The following is a 19,582-nucleotide window of genomic DNA, read 5'->3' as shown; positions in this document are numbered from 1 at the left end:
AAACAAATCTGTTAACTCCTTGAGAAAGTACAGGTACTTTGAAATGAGTGACCCAGATATGAAACCTCTGCCTTTTGTTCTTTAAATAGAAATACTCTTTCTAGTTAGTAGACTTACTACTAACAATAATATCAAAGTATGGGTACTCTGAAATGAGCGGCCCAGATATGAAACCTCTGCCTTTTGTTCTTCAAATAGAAATACTCTTTCTAGTTAGCAGACTTACTACTAACAATAATACCAAAGCATTATTTGTTCAATCTTAACTTTGTTTAAATCAATAAATTCTAAGTAGCCCCGTGTTTCGACCTTGAACACAATCATCACTCATCAACAAGATTAAGAAATAAAACTCACGTAATTTAAAAAATTTACATGATGCATATTGGAAAAGGCTTATTTCAATGTATAATATTCTAAAAATATAATAGGAAATAACAAGTTATCCTCCACATTTTCAATAAATTTCAATACAGCTGAATGTTTTCCCAATCTGCTTTCTGTGAGGGAACGTGTATCATAGTTCTAACATTTAAAGAGTGCCAGCTAAGTGATTTGGAAAATTCAATGGTATTAGAATTCTTCACACTAAACAAAACTATAAAACTGGCAAAGAAAAGAAACTCTTACTGCAATCACTGGCAAATTAACAAAGTTAACAATATAAATAAAATGGATCACGCTTACCAGGCTTTGCTTCTAAAAGGGAAAAATCACAAGGTTTAAAAATAGTCATTAGTTAACCTGCAGAGGGCACTCAAGACCCTTGGAAGAAAAAAAAAATTAAGAGAAATAACAATAATTTTTCATTTTTATTAGTAGTGTGTTAACTAAACAATCTTTCTTTTCCCCCCACAGAAACTATCATTGAAAGAGAAGACATTTAAAGGAAACACAGTTTGATTTTAAATGTTTAATGGAGTATTGAGATATACACATCACATGTCCTACTGGAAAAACAATTCAGCAGGTGGTTTCCATCCCAGGGCATCCGTCAATATGCAAATGCTGTGCATCATATATTAACACCACACTGCCATCAATTACACAGATTGGCGAAGGCCTGAGAAGTCAACCTGGATCTCAAGAGTAACCTGCTTTCAAGGCAGTAAGCTAGTAATACAGATAAGGCCTTGCACTGTTCCAGGCTATATACAGACAATAACGTTATCATATCCATAAAATAGTTGTTGAAAAAAAACTGGAAGCTAGTTGAAAAGTTTTCAACTCATAAGAGTTTCAGCCATTTTATAAGAGTACTCATCAGAGTTCTTTGGCAATGTTCATTTTATGCAACTCTTCATTACTATCGACTAACATTGTGTTTGGAAGGAAGATATTTGAATATTTGACTTTTAAATATTCTTCCTCTGACATGATGATGAAATATTTCACAGAGAAACCCACGAAGTTGGACACACTAAAATATACATTATATAAATACGCACACATGTACATCTATGTTTTATCTGATCCTCAATTTTACAATGGTTAAGTTACTGACTATCAAAGGATATTTAGAAACATTTGGGTTACTAAATTCAAACTAGAGATGTTCATTTGGCACAAACATAAGTTAGATATGCCTTTCTTTGAGTCACTGTTTCAATTTAGAAATTGGATCACAAAAAGTTCAAGCCAAAAAAAAGTATAAGAAAATTATCCAAATACATAACTTGCAAACTGACTCTAGAATAATGAACAATTATAAAGCATTAAAAAATACTTTACCTATAATAATAAAACTAGTCATTAAAAATTTAATATTTAAAAACAAATTTTGTTACATATCACTGTTTCTTTTTTAAGGGTCTTGAAATATACTTGGGAAATAAATCTCCAAATTCGACATCTTACAAGGTAAACATTGACACTGATGTTGATAACAGTTTTTAAAGTGAATTATTTGAGAAATCTAGCATGAAACACATCTCACAATTTTATTCTTCAAATATTGTGCAAAATTTCATAGAATATTTCAAAGTTTAAAATTATGGAGGAAGGGTACCCAGTTAGAGAAAAGGCAGAAAAAAATAGTGAAAGAGTAAACAGTATTGCGGAAAATGGTTATTTTGATAATTTAAAATAATTAGTTTGAAGTATTTTTGTAATGGTATCTTTCTTTATGAAAAAAATCTTGATTCATCATGGGAACAAGATTAAGTTCTTTTTCCTCAAGAAAGGACAAAGTTAAATAAAACTTTGAAATCAGAAGTCGTAAGATGAATAATTGTGTATTGCGATATGTTTTTCCCAATTGGATTTCTTTACCACACACTGTGACATTTTTTAATGGAGGCGGATGGGGAGAAACTGTGCAGTTTAATAAAATAGAAGCATTTTCTCAGAGTAAGTTGTAGCTTTGATTTTTGGGTTATCTTAGGGCCAATAAGTATACACTCTAGTATATGAAACAAAACTTGAAGATATACTTAAAATGTAGTCTTTGTTTCTTCAAAGGCTATGTTTCCTAAAATCATTGTTAGGCAAAGTAAAAAGAAATGTTTGTTCTATTACGTAAGAAATAAACTTCACTTGGTATTCAATTGACTTTCTAACTTAGCAGACAGGACTTTTACATCTTCAAATACTGAAAATAAATTGCATTCTTGGCCCTTGCTTTAAAAGGTTATAGAGAATAAACGCACACCCTGGTAGTGTTCTAGTGATCTCCCTAATCTCAGTTGCACTTTGTCAGAACGAGGTAACTGGTAGTTAAGTGAAATACCCTAGATCAAAGGGGGATTAATCACCAACTGAATCCTTGCTGAATAAACCTGTCATTCAAGAAAATTATTTCCACTGAACTTAGCAGAGGATTGAAGGTATTTGCATAACAGGGACCAACGTACTTCAGCCAGGTTAAAAGGTTCAGAATTCATCCCATGTTTAGCTTTTTGCCTCCTTTTCCTTTCAGCAGCCTGGTACAATGGTTTCTAATCTGATAATACAGCTAACTATCTAAATGATGTCAGAACAGGAAAGTATTGCAAAGTTTGGATGAGGGATGGATCAATTTCACTTTCAGTAACTCCTAAATCTGATTTGTTGGAATTTAAGATGTAATCCTAAAAAAGTCCCTTAAACCTGAGGACTGTTTATTAACATCCCTTTTCTGACCTTTGTCTTAGAAACCACCATTCTGCTGTGGCAGCGGTCCCTGCAGAGACACTGGATGATAAGTCGACCTACCTACCTCGCAAGGGTGGTGCAGAAGTCCATGAATGTCTATAAAGGATTCTGAATAGTACCATAAAAAGTAGAAGAAAAATGCTAGCAGTTGTTCTATGTATAAAATTGTGCTTTGAAATATCTTAAACCATACAATATATAAAACCACAATTTTAACTCCCTAAAAATGTTCAGTTGGTGTGAAAAAATTAATATTATAAGACTAATGTTTGCTTAAAAATTTTTTAAATAAACAATTTAAGAATTCCTGATAAGGCTATTTACTTCAAACCTGACATCTGAATCAACTATTTAAAAACTAAAAGGTAAAAAATGCCCACCACTGAAAGGGGACTGTCTTACACTGTAAGGGTACTGCTGACTTTAAAAAGTTTAAAAAATACTGTTTAGTAAAAAATGAAGAAAAGAAGGGTTTTATCAAAATCATGAACTATCTTTTCTGGAGTACATTTTCAGAAATGTAACATTTTTTGTGTATTCTGGGTCTACTGAAGAATTAATTACCCACATGATAGACATCAGATTTCATAATCATATTTTGGCACTATCAGGGAATTTAGCAATTTTGCATCTAGAGTAGGTCTGACACCATCCAAATCTTTAACTGGAAGTAGGTGCTCATATTCAGTGCAAACACACAGTATCTTTCAAGTTAAAAAATGCAAAGAATAGTTATCAAAGAAAATGAATAAAATCCATAGTGAGATAATTTTTTAGAAAATGATTGAAGTTTTAACCCAAGAAAGAACTCTTAGAGTGTCTTATAGCTTAGAATAAGAACATGTCAATCACGATTAAGCTTCTGGAATTGGAATCCCTTTGAAATGCAGCTGTTTCTTCTTTAATTGTGGCAGCGGACTCTGAAGAAAAGAAAGGTCCAGCCTTAAAGATGAGTAAGGAATACAAAATAGCTCAGGATTAGTTGTGGAGTTCAAAGGTCGCTAATTACACTAAGGAGTTCCCAGACACAGAGAAAACATTAAACAGGTCACCTACCAAACGGGAAACAGACTTTGTCTTCAGAAATTATCCTGAAGTGACAGGTTTTTAGACAAAATCAAAAGCATCACAGTGTGCCCAGCTGATCTCAACAGGATGAAAACATGAGTTAGTTTTAGTTCTGTAGCATTATGTTAGAATGGAATGGCATCAGGTTCCCCAGCATCCCTACACTTTTCCAGTACTTCTTAGATTTTCCTCAGGTTTCCAGAAATGTCAGATCAAAGATACACTGGTTTTTCTGATTGCTTATAAAGTTTTGCCTAGGGGATTATTATACTGAATCCCAGCCTACTCAGTAGATAAATGCCTCTTCCCTACTTTAGTGTATTTTGCTAAACATTTATACAATCAAGATGTACATATGGCTCCATTAATATGATTATAAGTGAAATGTTAAGCTTTCCTTGAGTTTAAGAGAGATAAAAAAAACTTAAGGGGAGTAATTTTTTCCTTCTTTCAAAAGGAAAGTTTTTACTACTGATTATCTATGATTAACCTAGAATAACAAGCTAAAGTCCTGATCTGGAAGTTACTCTATTTTCTTCATTACTGGGGATGATTCTGAACATAGAACATTATGCCATGATAATGCCTTGCAGAAAATGAGTTTATAATGAGTAGGATTGAATTTAACTTAAAAAATCATATTTCAAATCCTAAATTTATACGCAATCTCCTTTCAAACTATCATAGCTCTCTTTCAAGAAGTTAGCAGCTTTTTCTAGGCTTTTCCTTAAGAGACTCATTAAAAAAAAAAGAAACCAAGATATAATTTAATTGAATATTAATCTGTAATGCATATTTTTATAACTCTTCGAATTCTGTTCTGTAAAAAGAAACCTGATGTGGAGTAAGTTTTGAGGATCTTGAGATTTCATCTTTCTTGAATAGTCATTTAAAGTCCAACTTGAAAATAAACTACTTTGAAAACAGAATGTGATATACAATTGTAAAGACAGGCAGAGAATAAAGAGTATGACTGGATGGTTCCTGAAGAAACCCAGAGCATGCCAATAAGCAAGGGTGACAAATGTAAAGAAAATGTGCTACATGAAATTGAAACAAGATTAAGTGATACTCTCTACCCATAAAATAGCTTTTGAATTTTTACCTGAATTCATTCATTAATGAAATAATAAAACAGGGAAAAACCAATATTATATCTAAATTTATCTCAAAAATGTGGCTGCAGATATTCAGTAATCACAAAACACTAAACTCATCTTCAGAAGGTATCCCACCCCTCTTAACGTGCTTACTGACATCCTAAATAAAATGTTATTGTGGCAGATTAATAAGCTTGCATGAAATCAGAGACAAATGCTTAAAATAGAATTATGCAGATTAGTCAGTAGGATAGTTCTGATTAAAAACAGGTTACTATTTAAACAATTTTCCTTCGTTTTCATCAGCTCTTTTCTCAAGAGATTTACAGTTGTTTCTAATGTGGTCTCCGGTATTCTGTAACAACACACTGTACTAGCACTTAGTATTTACGTTCGAAAGAGCAAATAGTTTTTTATCTTGCACTTCATCTACAATCTACTGGGAGTGGCTGCCTGCAGCTCTGCACTGAGACGGAGCCTGAGCCCATATCTAGGAAGGCTCAGTGGAGAAAGAGGGCTGTGATTGATTAGCCATGTCTGCCACAGGGGCAGGAATAACTGGCATTTATGGCAGGGTAACCTAGGACTAGCCTAAAATAAGCTGAAAGTGAATCATTACATTTTATGCTCTGAATCATACTTGAGTAAAATCAAAGGGTAACAAAATTGGATACATTAGTGTTGAAAAGTTTTTTCAAACTAAATCAGACTAAAAACATTGAACAAGAGCATTTTAACAAGGTTACAGTGATCAAGACAGTATGGTACTGGCACAAAAACAGAAATATAGATCAATGGAACACAACAGAGAGCCCAGAGATAAGTCCATGCACATATAGGCACCTTATCTTTGACAAAGGAAGCAAGAATATACAATGGAAAAAAGACAGCCTCTTCAATAAGTGGTGCTGGAAAAACTGGACAGCTACATGTAAAAGAATGAAATTAGAACACTTCCTAACACCATACACAAAAATAAACTCAAAATGGATTAAAGAGCCAAATGTAAAGCCAGACACTATAAAACTCTTAGAGGAAAACATAGAACACACTATGACATAAATCAAAGCAAGATCCTTTTTAACCCACATCCTAGAATCATGGAAATAAAATCAAAAATAAACAAATGGGGCCTAATGAAACTTAAAAGCTTTTGCACAGCAAAAAAACCCATAAACCAGACAAGAAGACAACCCTTAGGACAGGAGAAAATATTAGCCAACAAAGCAACTGACAAAGGATTAATCTCCAAATTATACAAGCAGCTCATGCAACTCAGTATCAAAAAAGCAAATAACCCAATCCAAAAATGGGCAGAAGATCTAAATAGACATTTCTCCAAAGAAGACATGCAGATGGCTAACAAACACATGAAAAGATGCTCAACATCACTAATCATCGGAGAAATGCAAGTCAAAGCCACAATGAGGTATCACCTCACACCAGTCAGAATGGCCATCATCCAAAAATTTAGAAACAATAAATGCTGGAGAGGGTGCAGAGAAAAGGGAACTCTCCTGCACTGTTGGTGGGAATGTAAATTGGTATAGCCACTATGGAAAACAGTATGGAGGTTCCTCAAAAAACTAAAAATAGAACTACCATATGACCCAGCAATCCCACTCCTGGGCACATATCTTGAGAAAACCATAATCCAAAAAAAACACATGTACCACAATGTTCTCTGCAGCACTATTCACAATAGCCAAGACACGGAAGCAACCTAAATGCCCATCAACAGATGAATGGATAAAGAAGATGTGGCACACATATACAATGGAATATTAGCCATAAAAAGGAATGAAACTGAGTTATTTGTTGTGAGATGGATGGACCTAGAGTCTGTCATATAGAGTGAAGTAAGCCAGAAAGAGAAAAACAAATACCACATGCTAACTTATATATATGGAATCTAAAAAAATGGTGCTGATGAAACCAGTGACAGGGACACGGTGGCGGGGGTGGGGGGAGCTGGAGCTGTGACGAAGTGAAAGAGTAGCACTGACATATATACACTACCAAATTTAAAATAGATAGCTAGTGGGAAGCTGCTGCATAGCACAGGAAGATCAACTCAATGATGGGTGATGACTTAGAGGGATGGGATAGGGAGGATGGGAAACAGCCACAGGAGGGAGGGGATATGGGGATATAGGTATAAGGTGCCCATATGGAGGTTCCTTCAAAAACTAAAAATAGAACTATCATATGACCCAGCAATCCCACTCCTGGGCATATACCCTGAGAAAACCATAATCCAAAAAGAAACATGTACCACAATGTTCACTGCAGCACTATTTTACAATAGCAAGGACATGGAAGCAACCTAAATGCCCATCAACAGATGAATGGATTGAGAAGATGCACATATATACAATGGGATATTACTCAGCCATAAAAAAGAATGAAACTGAGTTATTTGTAGTGAGGTGGATGGACCTAGGGTCTGTCATTCAGAGTGAAGTAAGCCAGAAAGAGAAAAACAAATACTGTATGCTAACTCACATATCTGGAATCTAAAAAAATGGTACCGATGAGCCCAGTGACAGGGTAAGAATAAAGATGCAGATGTAGAGAATGGACTTGAGGACACGGGGTGGAGGTGGGGGCGAAGGGGAAGCTGGGATGAAGTGCGAGAGTAGCACTGACATATACACACTACCAAATGTAAAACAGATAGCTAGTGCGAAGCTGCTGCATAACACAGGGACATCAACTCGATGATGGGTGATGACTCAGAGGGGTGGGATAGGGAGAGTGGGAAGGAGTCATGGGAGGGAGGGGATATGGGGATATATGTGTAAATACAGCTGATTCACTTGGCTGTACAGCAGAAACTGGCACAGCAGTATAAAGCAATTATATGCCAATAAAGAGCTTAAAAAAAAGAGCATTTTATAATTAAATGAATGATTTTCACTCATAGGTTATGTGTATAAACATTAAAAATAAAAGACTGATTTAATTTATGTCACTGTTGTATAAATTCCATTTAAACATGAGACAATTACAGTAATAATGATCCATATGTCACTGGAGCAGGAGCTTTAGAATTCCAGATGTAATAGTCAGAAGAAATTAGTTTCCGGTCTAAAAAAAAAAAGTTTATATTATGTTAACAAAAATTCAATGAGAAAGCAAAATCATGATACTTAAAATTGTGGAACACAAGTATTTCAAGGAAGGCAATACTTTGAGATATCCATTTCAATTCAGTTTTTATCAAGGCATTATTATAACTTTCATCACTTTAAAAACATGGGTTCATTAAATACATGAATAATCCATCTTTTAGTTGATATATGCCAAATTTATGCCAATATCCCTCATGCCAAATCTGCTAATTTTTTTCTCACATCTCCCTAAATTCTGTTTCTTACAGCCCATTACTTCAGCTACAAAAACATTAAAAATAGTTTTATTGGTTTCCCTTCTGTAACCTCTTCACCGCAGTTCTGATTCTCATCTTGCTATTGTTCACACATTCAAAGTTTCAGAGATATAAATACACATCCAACTTTCTAGTAATGTTTTGAAAAGGTTGTGTAAGTGGTTTCTTATAGTTCTGGATCAAATTTAAGGTTTCTGTTTTAATAGCTCTGGACAAATGACAACCTCTTTGAATTTAAGTTTTCTGATGTGTAAAACTGAGATGATAAAGCTCATTTGGAGCTAGACACATGTAAATTCTTATTCCCTACGTCTTTATTTATCCAATTCTGCCTCTTCTACCTTCTTCACGCCCCCTTCATAATGAAAAGGATAGAGGTAGGATATATTACCTCGTTGCCTTTTTTGTTGTTGTTTGTTCAGTTTGAGAACCTAGTAACATTGAGAGGCAACATACTATTATTGGTTAAGTGGTCAGGCTCTAGATACAGGCTGGATTTGAGTCTCAGTTCTGCTATTTACTAGCTATGTGACCCTATTGTCTCTGTTCCGTCAGCATCCTCATCTGTAAAATGGAGATAACACTTATGCAGGCTGCTGTAAGGATTAATGAGTTAGCACATATTAAATACTCAGAACTATACCTGGCACATAATAAGCAATAAATATCAGCTATTATTATTTAAGTTAACATTATTAGTGTTATTAAACTATTTTCAGAACTAAGTTGTATATTATGAATGTAGATTTTATTGTCAAGATGATGGCAAAATAAAGGTTTTTACATAGTTGTAAGAAGTGATAGTTATGTTCTGAAACTAACAGAAGAAGGAAACGAAAGATATGTCATAATTATCCACTTAAAGTGACCTCTTTCATTTATATATTAAGAAGTAGGTACATTACTGAAACATCTAATTCTGTATTATGCTCTCTGAAAATTACAATATGTTTAGTTAATAAGATACAATATTTTAGACATTATCTAAAGAGACAACATATTTCCCATAGACAACCTAAAATACTGGTCTGTTTGCATTTAGACAAAACTGCTGGTTTGACCAAACTAACAACTATATTGTGCTTTCATTAAAAAATAAAAAGGCATTATAAAGATTCTTCCATATATATGAATTTCTTTAAAAAAGAACCAAAAAATGATGTAGGAGAAAGCACAGGGATGTGTGGAGGTAACAAATATGGCTTATTCTGGTTATAGTACATAGAATTTATTAATTGCAATTCACAAGTAATTGCTTAGAATTCAGTAGTTCTGACTTCTGTAATTCTTTTGAAACTTTCAAGTATAAAGCCTTGCCCTAGCCTTCTTATTTTAGGGACCCTAACCCTTAGTTTAAGAAATACTTATCTAAATATGATAGCTTTATTCTCCTTAATATATGAGGCAAAAAGGTTTCTGCTTATGTTTAGCTAACTACCTCATTCTAGCTACCTGCTTGTTCAATGCCACATATCTATATTTGATCTGAATTAAACAATTTTGAATTCATTTACAAACTGCTCTTTGTTTCCGCTCCCTATATGTTCATTCATTTTATATATACATATATATATATATGTATGTTGGGTTTTTTTTTTTGCCCTTCTTTTGGTAAAACAGGGTACTAAATAATGGTCATTTACAACACTTGCTAAAAATATTTACAATTTTAAGTAATAATCATAGTTAATATTTATCAAATCCATGCCACATGGGTAAGCATTATGCTAAGTGCTCGGTCAATATAATTTTATTTAAACCTCCTAACAACGCTGAGGTAAATAATACTACTAAGTCCATTTTATACATGAGGAAACTAAAACTTTAAGAAGTTCACTAACTTGCCCAAGAGTAAAGGAATATATTATAAGCAGAGCAAAACAAATCCAACTTTAGACTAGAGCCCACCTCTATGTCAATGCTTGCTCATCCGGACTACTTTACAAACAGGAGAAGGCAGAGGGCAATGTACATAAACTGTTGCACAGGATGGATTAGGCCAGAGTTTTTATAAATCAGGATTATTCTATGATCTTTTTCTGTCACATTTTAATTTTATATTAGTTAATAATAACATAACACCACTTTAATTCTCTCAAATTAGTCTGAATCTGTATAACTTACATGCACTTATTTTTGGTTTTCCTGATGCAAAAACTTGAACTGAATGCTGATCTGCATAACACCCAGTGAGCGTGTAATCTAAGATCCTAAAATGAAGCTAGAACAAGAAGAGAAATGTACCAAATTAAGGGGGTTATTTGGTATAAATGATGATCACATTCTTTTCCCCTTGACACAATTTTAGGAATTTATTTCACACAGATCACAAAATAAAAATCACAAATAATACTGAGTGTGTGTGTGTGTGTGTGTGTGTGCATGCGTGCATACGTGCACGTATGTTCACATGTACACTCACCTTTTTTTCCCTTTTGCATTAGGGCTGGTTCTTTGTAAAGCTGCCATTATGAAGTGCTTAACACATACCAAGCCCTTCACTCATGTAAACTCTAATCTACACTGCAAGGTATCGCTGTTTTACAAACGAGGGAACTGAGGTTCAGAGATGGAAACACTCAGCATCCAAGTAGATAAGTAGCAGAGCTGGCATTTGAACTCAGACCTGACTGACTACAAAAGCTGGTGCCCCTTCCCCTATGGTGTTTGGTCTTCTATGTGTTCTCTTCTACCTGTAAGGCTATGTAGTGATATATTTCAGATCATAACTGTCTTATACACCTTTCAGCAAAACACAAGAATGTAATTACTAAAACAGAAACGCAGTTTATCTGGTGTTTAGAGGGAATGATATGCTCTACTTAATTTTTCAGAAAACTAAAATTTAACTTTCATAGGACTAACCTTTCTAAAATGTAATGAATGAATGTAATGAATGAATGTAAGTTCCTGGATTTAACTGACTTAATTGATAATGTGGTGTCATCAGTATAAATGCCAACTAAGATATTGTGCTATAATAGAGAGGGCCATTAATACCTTCTCTGAAGGAATAGTGCTGGGCTGTCTCTGAGTCACAATGATATTCAAATGAACTATGAAAGGTCTATTCTTACAGAACTCCGGTCTCCTTTTGCTGTGATTCGCCTCATCTTTGCTGCTAAAAGCTTTTGATTTTGCAATATCCTGATAGCTTTTCTACACTTTTTTCTTCCTTCTTCCTTCCCTGAGAATTTCTCTCATTTCCTCTCTTTCTCCTTTTGATTGCCAAACCACATGCATAGATCTAATTTTCAGATCTGCTCAGCATTTTTTTTCCCTATTGCAACTCAAATTGTCTAACAGTAAAGGGCTTTTACTTGTTTGTTTGGTATAATTCTTGATGCTAAGTTATGACAAGGTTGATTTCCACACAACTAGATATTATAAAAATAAATCTATTCAGTGAACACAAATATGTATTATACACTTTTGATAAGACTGTAACTGGTTAGGTGATGGAAATGAATAGAAAAGTCATAATCCCTACCTTTGAAAAACATATAGTATAGTAATATCCCACATTTTTTTCTGAAAAACATCTGGAAGTGGCAAGTTTTATAATAATCATTGAAACAAAGCTCATGGACATAGCTGAAGTCAATACAGAAGAAATGAATATCAGTAGTGTTTATCTGACTTCACTACCATTTCCCCTAGCTGCTTTTACATATCGATTTCAATCTCTCTTCTTGGATTTCTTTTTTTTTAATTTTTTTAAATTTATTTTTATTTTTTTAAGAACTTTTATTGAGATACAGTTAACAGACAATAAACAGCATATATTTAGAGTGTACAATTTGGTGTCCCAATCTCCCAATTCATCCCCCCCCAACCCTCCCTGTTTTCCCCTCTTGGTGTCCATGTATTTGTTCTCTACACCTGTGTCTCTATTTCTGCCTTGCATTTCCTCTTTCATAGTTGTTAGCATTTGCCTTATGTATTGAGGTGCTCCTATATTGGGTGCATATATATTTATAATTGTTATCTCCTCTTCTTGGATGGATCCCTTGATCTTTATGTAATGTCCTTTCCTGTCTCTTGTAACATTTTTTATTTTAAAGTCTATTTTATCTGATGTGACTATTGCTACTCCAGCTTTCTTTTGATTTGCATTTGCATGGAATATCTTTTTCCATCCCCTCACTTTCCGTCTGTATGTGTGCCTAGGTCTGAAGTGGGTCTCTTGTAGACAGCATATATATGGGTCTTGTTTTTGTATCCATTCAGCCAGTCTGTGTCTTTTGGTTGGTGCATTTAGTCCACTTACATTCAAGGTAATTATCGAGATGTATGTTCCTATTACCATTTTCTTAATTGTTTTGTTTTTGTTTCTGTAGGTCCTTTTCTTCTCTTGTGTTTCCCACTTAGAGAAGTTCCTTTAGCATTTGTTGTAGGGCTGGTTTGGTGGTGCTGAATTCTCTTAGCTGTTGCTTGTCTGTAAAGCTTGTGATTTCTCTGTCGAATCTGAATGAGATCCTTGCTGGGTAGAGTATTCTTGGTTGTAGGTTCTTCCTTTTCATCACTTGAAATATATCCTGCTACTTCCTTCTGGCTTACAGAGTTTCTGCTGAGAAATCGGCTGTTCACCTGATGGGAGTTCCCTTGTATGTTATTTGTCGTTTTTCCCTTGTTGCTTTTAATAACATTTCTCTGTCTTTCATTTTTGTCAATTTGACTACTATATGTCTTGGCGTGTTTCTCCTTGAGTTGATCCTGCCTGGGACTCTCTGTGCTTCCTGCACTTGGGTAGCTATTTCCTTTCCCATGTTAGGGAAGTTTCCAACTATAATCTCTTCCAATATTTTCTCGGGTCCTTTCTCTCTCTCTTCTCCTTCTGGGACCCCTATAATGCAAATGTTGGCGTGTTTAACATTGTCCCAGAGGTCTCTTAGGCTGTCTTCAGTTCTTTTCATTCTTTTTTCCTTATTCTTTCCCGCGTCAGTGATTTTCACCATTCTGTCTTCCAGGTCACTTATTCGCCCTTAAGCCTAAGTTAATGTGCTGTTGGTTCCTTCTAGTGTATTTTTCATTTCAGTTATTGTGTTGCATATCTCTATTTGTTTGTTCTTTAATTCTTTTAGGTCTTTGGTTAACTTTTCGATCTTTGCATCCAGTCTTTTTTCAAAGTCCTGGATCATCTTCACCATCATTATTCTGAATTCTTTTTCTGTAAGGGTGCCTATCTCCTCTTCATTTAGTTGTTTTTCTGGTGTTTCATCCTGTCCCTTCATCTGGTACAAAGTCCTCTGCTTTTTCATTTTCTCTATCTTTCTATGGCTGTGGTTTTCAGTTCCACAAGACAAAATACTGCTGATATTGCTTGATACTGCTGTCTGCCCTCTTGTCTGATTTCTTTTTTTTTATATTAATTATTTATTTATTTGGCTGCATTGGGTCTTAGTTGTGGCATGGGGGCTCTTTCACTGTGGCGCACGGGCTCTTCGTTGCAGCATGCAAGCTTCTCTCTAGTTGTGGTGCATGTGGGCTCCAGAGCACGTGGGCTCAGTAATTGCAGCACACGGGCTTAGTTGCCCCATGCCACATGGGATCTTAGTTCCTCAACCAGGGATCAAACCTGTGTTCCCTGCACTGGAAGGCGGATTCTTAACCAATGGACCACCAGGGAAGTCCCTTTTTTGATTTCTTTGATACTATCCTATTTAGTTTATCCTGCTACCTTTCTGATCACCTTTTCACTTTCCCTTACTGATTCTTCTGAATCTTCCTCCTATTTTCTCTTATCTTTCTCTGACCTTTTTCATTTCTACTGCCTCAACTATTTCTTCTCTATGAATAACTCTTAGATCCTATGAACAGTTGAGCTTTCTCTTGAGAATCAAGCTTTAGGTTTTTAGCTACCTACTAGATACCTACACTGGGGTAAGTTGCTATTACCAGCAACATACATGATATGAAGTCCACTCCCTCCCAACTTTCTCCATATTTCTTCTAAGAAATAGAACTTTCTGCTAAGTATGTTCATCCATTCATCAAATATTTATGTTCTAGGTACTGAACTAGATGTTGGGAATAAAACAATGAATGAATGAAATTCATATGGTCTTTGCACTCTTGGAGCCTGAACTCTGGTTTAAGTCACAATTTTTTTAATGCCATTGTATTTGACTTAAAACTATTTCTTATCTTTCTACTTAATTAGTGAGATTAAAGGCTTTACCCTTATCATACCTCTAGTTCTTTTTCTCCCTTCCTTTTTCTTTCAGTGACACTATACTAGTTCAGCATCATTAACTTATCACCTTTCATCTGGAATACCAGTATAGTTAAAAAAGTGGTTTCTTTGTCTCTAGTTTTTTCCTTCACTCACCTTCCTCACATCCATTTCAGACTGATCCTCATAAAGTATCGCTTTCTGAAGGACCACTTCTGTACTCAAAAAAAGTATAACATTGTCTAACAAAGCAGTGAAAGCCAGATTCAAATCCTCTACAATCCAGACCTAAATCACTTATCTAGTCTTCTGTGTGACTACTGTTTCTAGCACAGGTTTCTAAACATGCCATGTTATCCTTCATTCCTGATTAAGTCACTTCCTCACTTATCAAAATGTTAGTTAATTTTCAAGGCTTCATATTCATGCTTATCTGGGCCTTAGAGTTTTACTTAAACTCCGTCTCTACTACAAAGTTTTCCTTGACCCCTTTGGTCAGAAGTGCTCAGTCTTTTTTTGAAAGACCAAAATCAGTTAGTCCTGATCAGTTACTGATGTGCACCACTGAAAATTCCCTAGAGGGCAAAGACAACATCTTACATTCTTTGCATGCGAATCTCAAAAGTGACATCTAAGAGCTAGGTAAAACTAGGCTAAGTTGAGGTATTTCAGTTTTACATAAATCTTTCACCTTAAAGTTTTTAAAGTATTACGTGAAATAGAAAGTGATTACTAAACAAAAAGAATCTTACTAAAACCTAACAGAGGACTTAGACAAAAAGAACACAACTCCAAAAAACAAAAAGAAAAAAAAGAAAACATTAAAAATCAATTACATATATGCAATTTGGAACCAAAGGAAAGGTTTCTAATGTAGTGAGCCATATAAATATATCTACCTTTAAATATGCTGTACCTCCAATGCAAATCTGGTCAAATGGCTGCTTTTCATGGCTCTTGGCCCCAAAAGTTATAGTTCCAGAAAGACTAATTTCCATTGATTTTGGGAACTTCTGTCCTAAAAACAGAAATATATCAATCAACTGTTATAAAATTTTAGATTCTACAGCAAATGAATGAAAAAAAAAAAAACCAAAAACTTAGTTTACCAATAATCCAGATCAATAAGCTTTTCTCTCGAAATACTTCAAGCTGGCCAAAACTAACTTTGTATTCCACATGTGTGATTGGACCTCTTTAAAAAAAGAAATGGACACAATGGAAAGAAAAAAATAATCACAGATATAATAGTTTTAAGAGATATGTCAAATCTTGCTACTGTTACTTAACACAAGGACAACATAAAAGCAGATCTATATTCAAGTTTGCAGAACAGAGTAGAATAAATAATGAATATTATATCTCAAAAAACACAGAAACACAATACGTATTTTTGGTGATGCTATACATTTCATTATTAATTCTAAAGATAACTACAAAGTCATACAGAATGTATTAACACAGGTACATGGATTGCCATAACATTAAAAGTATGATTTTACTATACATTTATGTATCCTTTGAAAGAACTATGCTGCAAAACAAATTTAAAAGTGGAATCGATAAAGAAGTAATTTATATTAATTCATCAGGTTTTATAGTTGGGCTTGACCTGTATGCTAAGTACAGAGAAATTGCTAGACATAAAACCAATAGCAAAATAATCCCTGAAGAAGCTATACTGGCTGAAGTTTACAATTTACTAGCAAGTTTAACCAGAAAAATAACATTTAAAAATGAAGGGATTATTTTTATGACAATGTTTTGGTTCAGAATCAGCATACATTTGAATAACAATTTCTAGATCTTAAACAAGGCAAATTATTATAGGGCAATGGGAATGCACTAAAGTAGGCAGAAATCATGGCATCATGTTTATTCCTACCTGTTGTAAAAAGGTATATGAGCTTCACAGAATTCAAAACTATTTTTCACACTTTCATGAAGTTTTAAATTAACTGTTATTTTTAGTTGCACTTCTTCCTCTTTTACCTGATAAAAACCCAAAATCGGTGGGACAGGGACCTGGAAACAAACATAAACATATTTTTATATAACTCTCAGATCAATGGATCTAAAGTATCAGTGGTGATTGAGAAAAAAGCCTTGCAGTAATATAGTCATTATATACAGATATGCCTTTAACGACTAATGGGTTACCCCAAGTTATTCTGATAATAGATGATGGAGCTACATTCCTTCTAAGGTCAGGGATTCTTCCATGTCTTTCTATTTCCAGAGGTGAGAAAGGTGCCTCACAAAGGCGTGTAATACATTCTTTCTCCTAATCTTGTTTGTCCAGATTCCCTTCCTCCAGGTTCTCCATAACCTGCAATATAGAACATGCACTAGACCTACTGATCACTGACACCCACCCACAGTTCCTGCTGTCCTGCTTGTATCTTGATTCCCCCACCCACCCAGATCAGTAGTAGCTTAATTGGTCATCAATAACTGATTGCAAGGAAACAATCTGAATCTTCTTGCTTGGATCAAAAATAGGGATGGTTTGCTTACAACAGAATTCATAAATATAAAGATTAGCAAAGTCCCAACTTCTCCAAGGTTGTTTACCTGGGAAGTGTAGTAGCATAAGTTGAATGACTCTAAAGGTGGAGTAAGTGGAAATTTGTAAGGTCCACTGAACGCAGAATCATCCACCGCATCAATGCTACTGGAAGTCAAAATGGCAGAGTCCAGAGACGTCACACAAGGATGAACCAGGATATCCTGAAGTGGAGATCCATTGGTGGGGAGACTCAAGCTGATGGTAACATTTGGCATGCTTCCTTCTAAATCACACTGCAACACAAACAGATATCACCAAGATCTTTGAAGCATACATCTTCTGGATGAGGCTTTTCTTAATTTATCTGAGTCACTTTCCACAACTTAACTCAGTTTTCTCTCAAGGTATTATTCTCATTGCTTTCTGTGTTCTGGTTAATGATTCTATTGTGCTCTCAGACACCTAAGCCAGAGACCAGGACTTCCTAGAGCCCTCTGCTTACATATGAAACCCTTGGACTTGCCTGGTGGTGCAATGGTTAGGATTCCACCTGCCAATGCAGGGGACATGGGTTCATGCCCTGATCCAGGAAGGTCCCACATGCTGTGGAGCAACTAAGCCTGTGAGCCACAACTACTGAAGCCCATGCCTAGAGCCCGTGCTCCGCAACAAGAGAAGCCACTGCAATGAGAAGCCCGTGCACCACAACCAAGAGTAGCCCCTGCTCGCCACAACTAGAGAAAGCCCGCGTGCAGCAATGAAGACCCAACCCAGCCAATAAAAGTAAATTAGACAAAATAAAAAGCCTTTAAAAAGCTACTTTTCTTTATTCCTGTTAAATTGGCACAGGCCCTTACAATTTCTGTCATAGCCCTCTAAGTGTATCTAGACTCGCTTTCCTCTAATCAATCCATCCTTCATCAGTACCAGAGCTATCTTAATAAAACATAATTCCATGTTTGTCCCTGATTGTTCTAAGACAGCACATTTTATCATCCTATATCCCATTGCTCTGCTTTTTAAAACTATTTCTGAAATAAAGAGCAGTGCTAGGAATTAAAAAAAAACCCCACATAATTCTAATTATATTGTATCCATGTCAAAGCCTCTCAATAGTTCCCCCTCAGTTTTGTATTACTTTTAAAGCCCTCTGCTGTTTGGTTCCCATCTACCTCTTTAATCAGTTTCTACCCTGCAAGTGATGCTGTAGACATACTGGAGTCTTGAATTTCCCTGAATAAATCACATCTTACATCTCTATGCTTTTGTACGTGCTACTCCCTCCAGCTACAATGCTCTTTTCTTATAAAGTCAATTCATTACATGCTTTGTTTGAAGTCTTATATCCTGTATTATCATCGCCTACCTTTCCTATGTAGAGAAGCCCAGGATCTTCTTCGCTATGTGGTCTGGGTTAGTTTGCCAATGAGAGGTACTCATGAGAGATTTAGGAGGTAGAAGGGAAAGGGAAGTCATTATACTTAGGAGGCCATGGAAACCAGATACAACAGTTTCACAGACCTCCCTCTGAGCTCTCAATTAAGGCTGTGGTCGCCAGATGCAGCACTTTCTCAGACGTTTCCATGAACTCCTGCTTTGGGGTTGTAACACCAACAGCAGATGTGGCTGTTTTTCCGGGAACTGTGGCTTCTCTGTCTACTTCCAATCCCCAGACTGGAGTCAGTAAGTGACTGCCAGAGGATCAGAGACTTATTCTCCCAGCTCCTCTTCTACTTGAGGAAGCCCTCAGTCCTATACCTTTATTCCTATAAATCTGTAGTGGTCCTTTTTCTGACCCAACCAGACTGATATACCTTAATTGTGTGTGTGTGTAGAGGGGGCAGTCAGATTATTCCTTTATAACTCAAACTTGACATTAACCTCTATTACAGCACCCAATTAAAATTGTCCAGTTGAGTCAAATAAGGCTTACTGTTATGTTTCGTTTGGCTAGACTTGTACAATATTTTAAGAGTTGGTGGAACTCAGTAAGTATAATGCTTAGCTCCAAATGCAAGCAGCTAGTTCCACTATTGTACATAGCCTGAATCATGCATTAACCGCTTACTCTCTAAAGGTGAGAGTAAATGTCTGTGCCCTTGTTTGTTTCCTTCTTGAAACTTTAAGTTTTTGAAGGCAAGAATTCTTCTATTTTTCTTTGTATCTCTAGTGCCCAGTACATTGCTAAGTATAAGAGATACTCAAGT

At 35.3% G+C, this 19,582-nt stretch overlaps 1 protein-coding gene across 2 annotated transcripts in view; it reads right to left on the bottom strand.

Annotated features, from left to right (window-relative positions):
- Window positions 1-501: 501 nt before the first annotated feature.
- AP5M1 (adaptor related protein complex 5 subunit mu 1) overlaps window positions 502-19,582 on the bottom strand; it is a 28,149-nt gene continuing 9,068 nt past the window's right edge. Inside the window, exons 3-8 of one of the 2 annotated variants that reach the window (XM_057730409.1) lie at window positions 17,441-17,668; window positions 16,752-16,891; window positions 15,976-16,061; window positions 15,766-15,884; window positions 10,816-10,912; window positions 502-8,390 (exon numbers count right to left, since the gene is read on the bottom strand). In XM_057730409.1, the coding sequence (XP_057586392.1) occupies window positions 8,308-8,390; window positions 10,816-10,912; window positions 15,766-15,884; window positions 15,976-16,061; window positions 16,752-16,891; window positions 17,441-17,668 (753 nt within the window). In that variant the 3' untranslated portion in view covers window positions 502-8,307. The remainder of the gene's footprint in view (window positions 8,391-10,815; window positions 10,913-15,765; window positions 15,885-15,975; window positions 16,062-16,751; window positions 16,892-17,440; window positions 17,669-19,582) is intronic. The other variant, XM_057730410.1, reaches the window with a different exon arrangement.

This window comes from Hippopotamus amphibius, chromosome 4, assembly GCF_030028045.1.
Source record: "Hippopotamus amphibius kiboko isolate mHipAmp2 chromosome 4, mHipAmp2.hap2, whole genome shotgun sequence".
Lineage (NCBI taxonomy): Eukaryota > Metazoa > Chordata > Mammalia > Artiodactyla > Hippopotamidae > Hippopotamus > Hippopotamus amphibius.
This window is presented reverse-complemented; position numbering and strand designations above follow the sequence as displayed.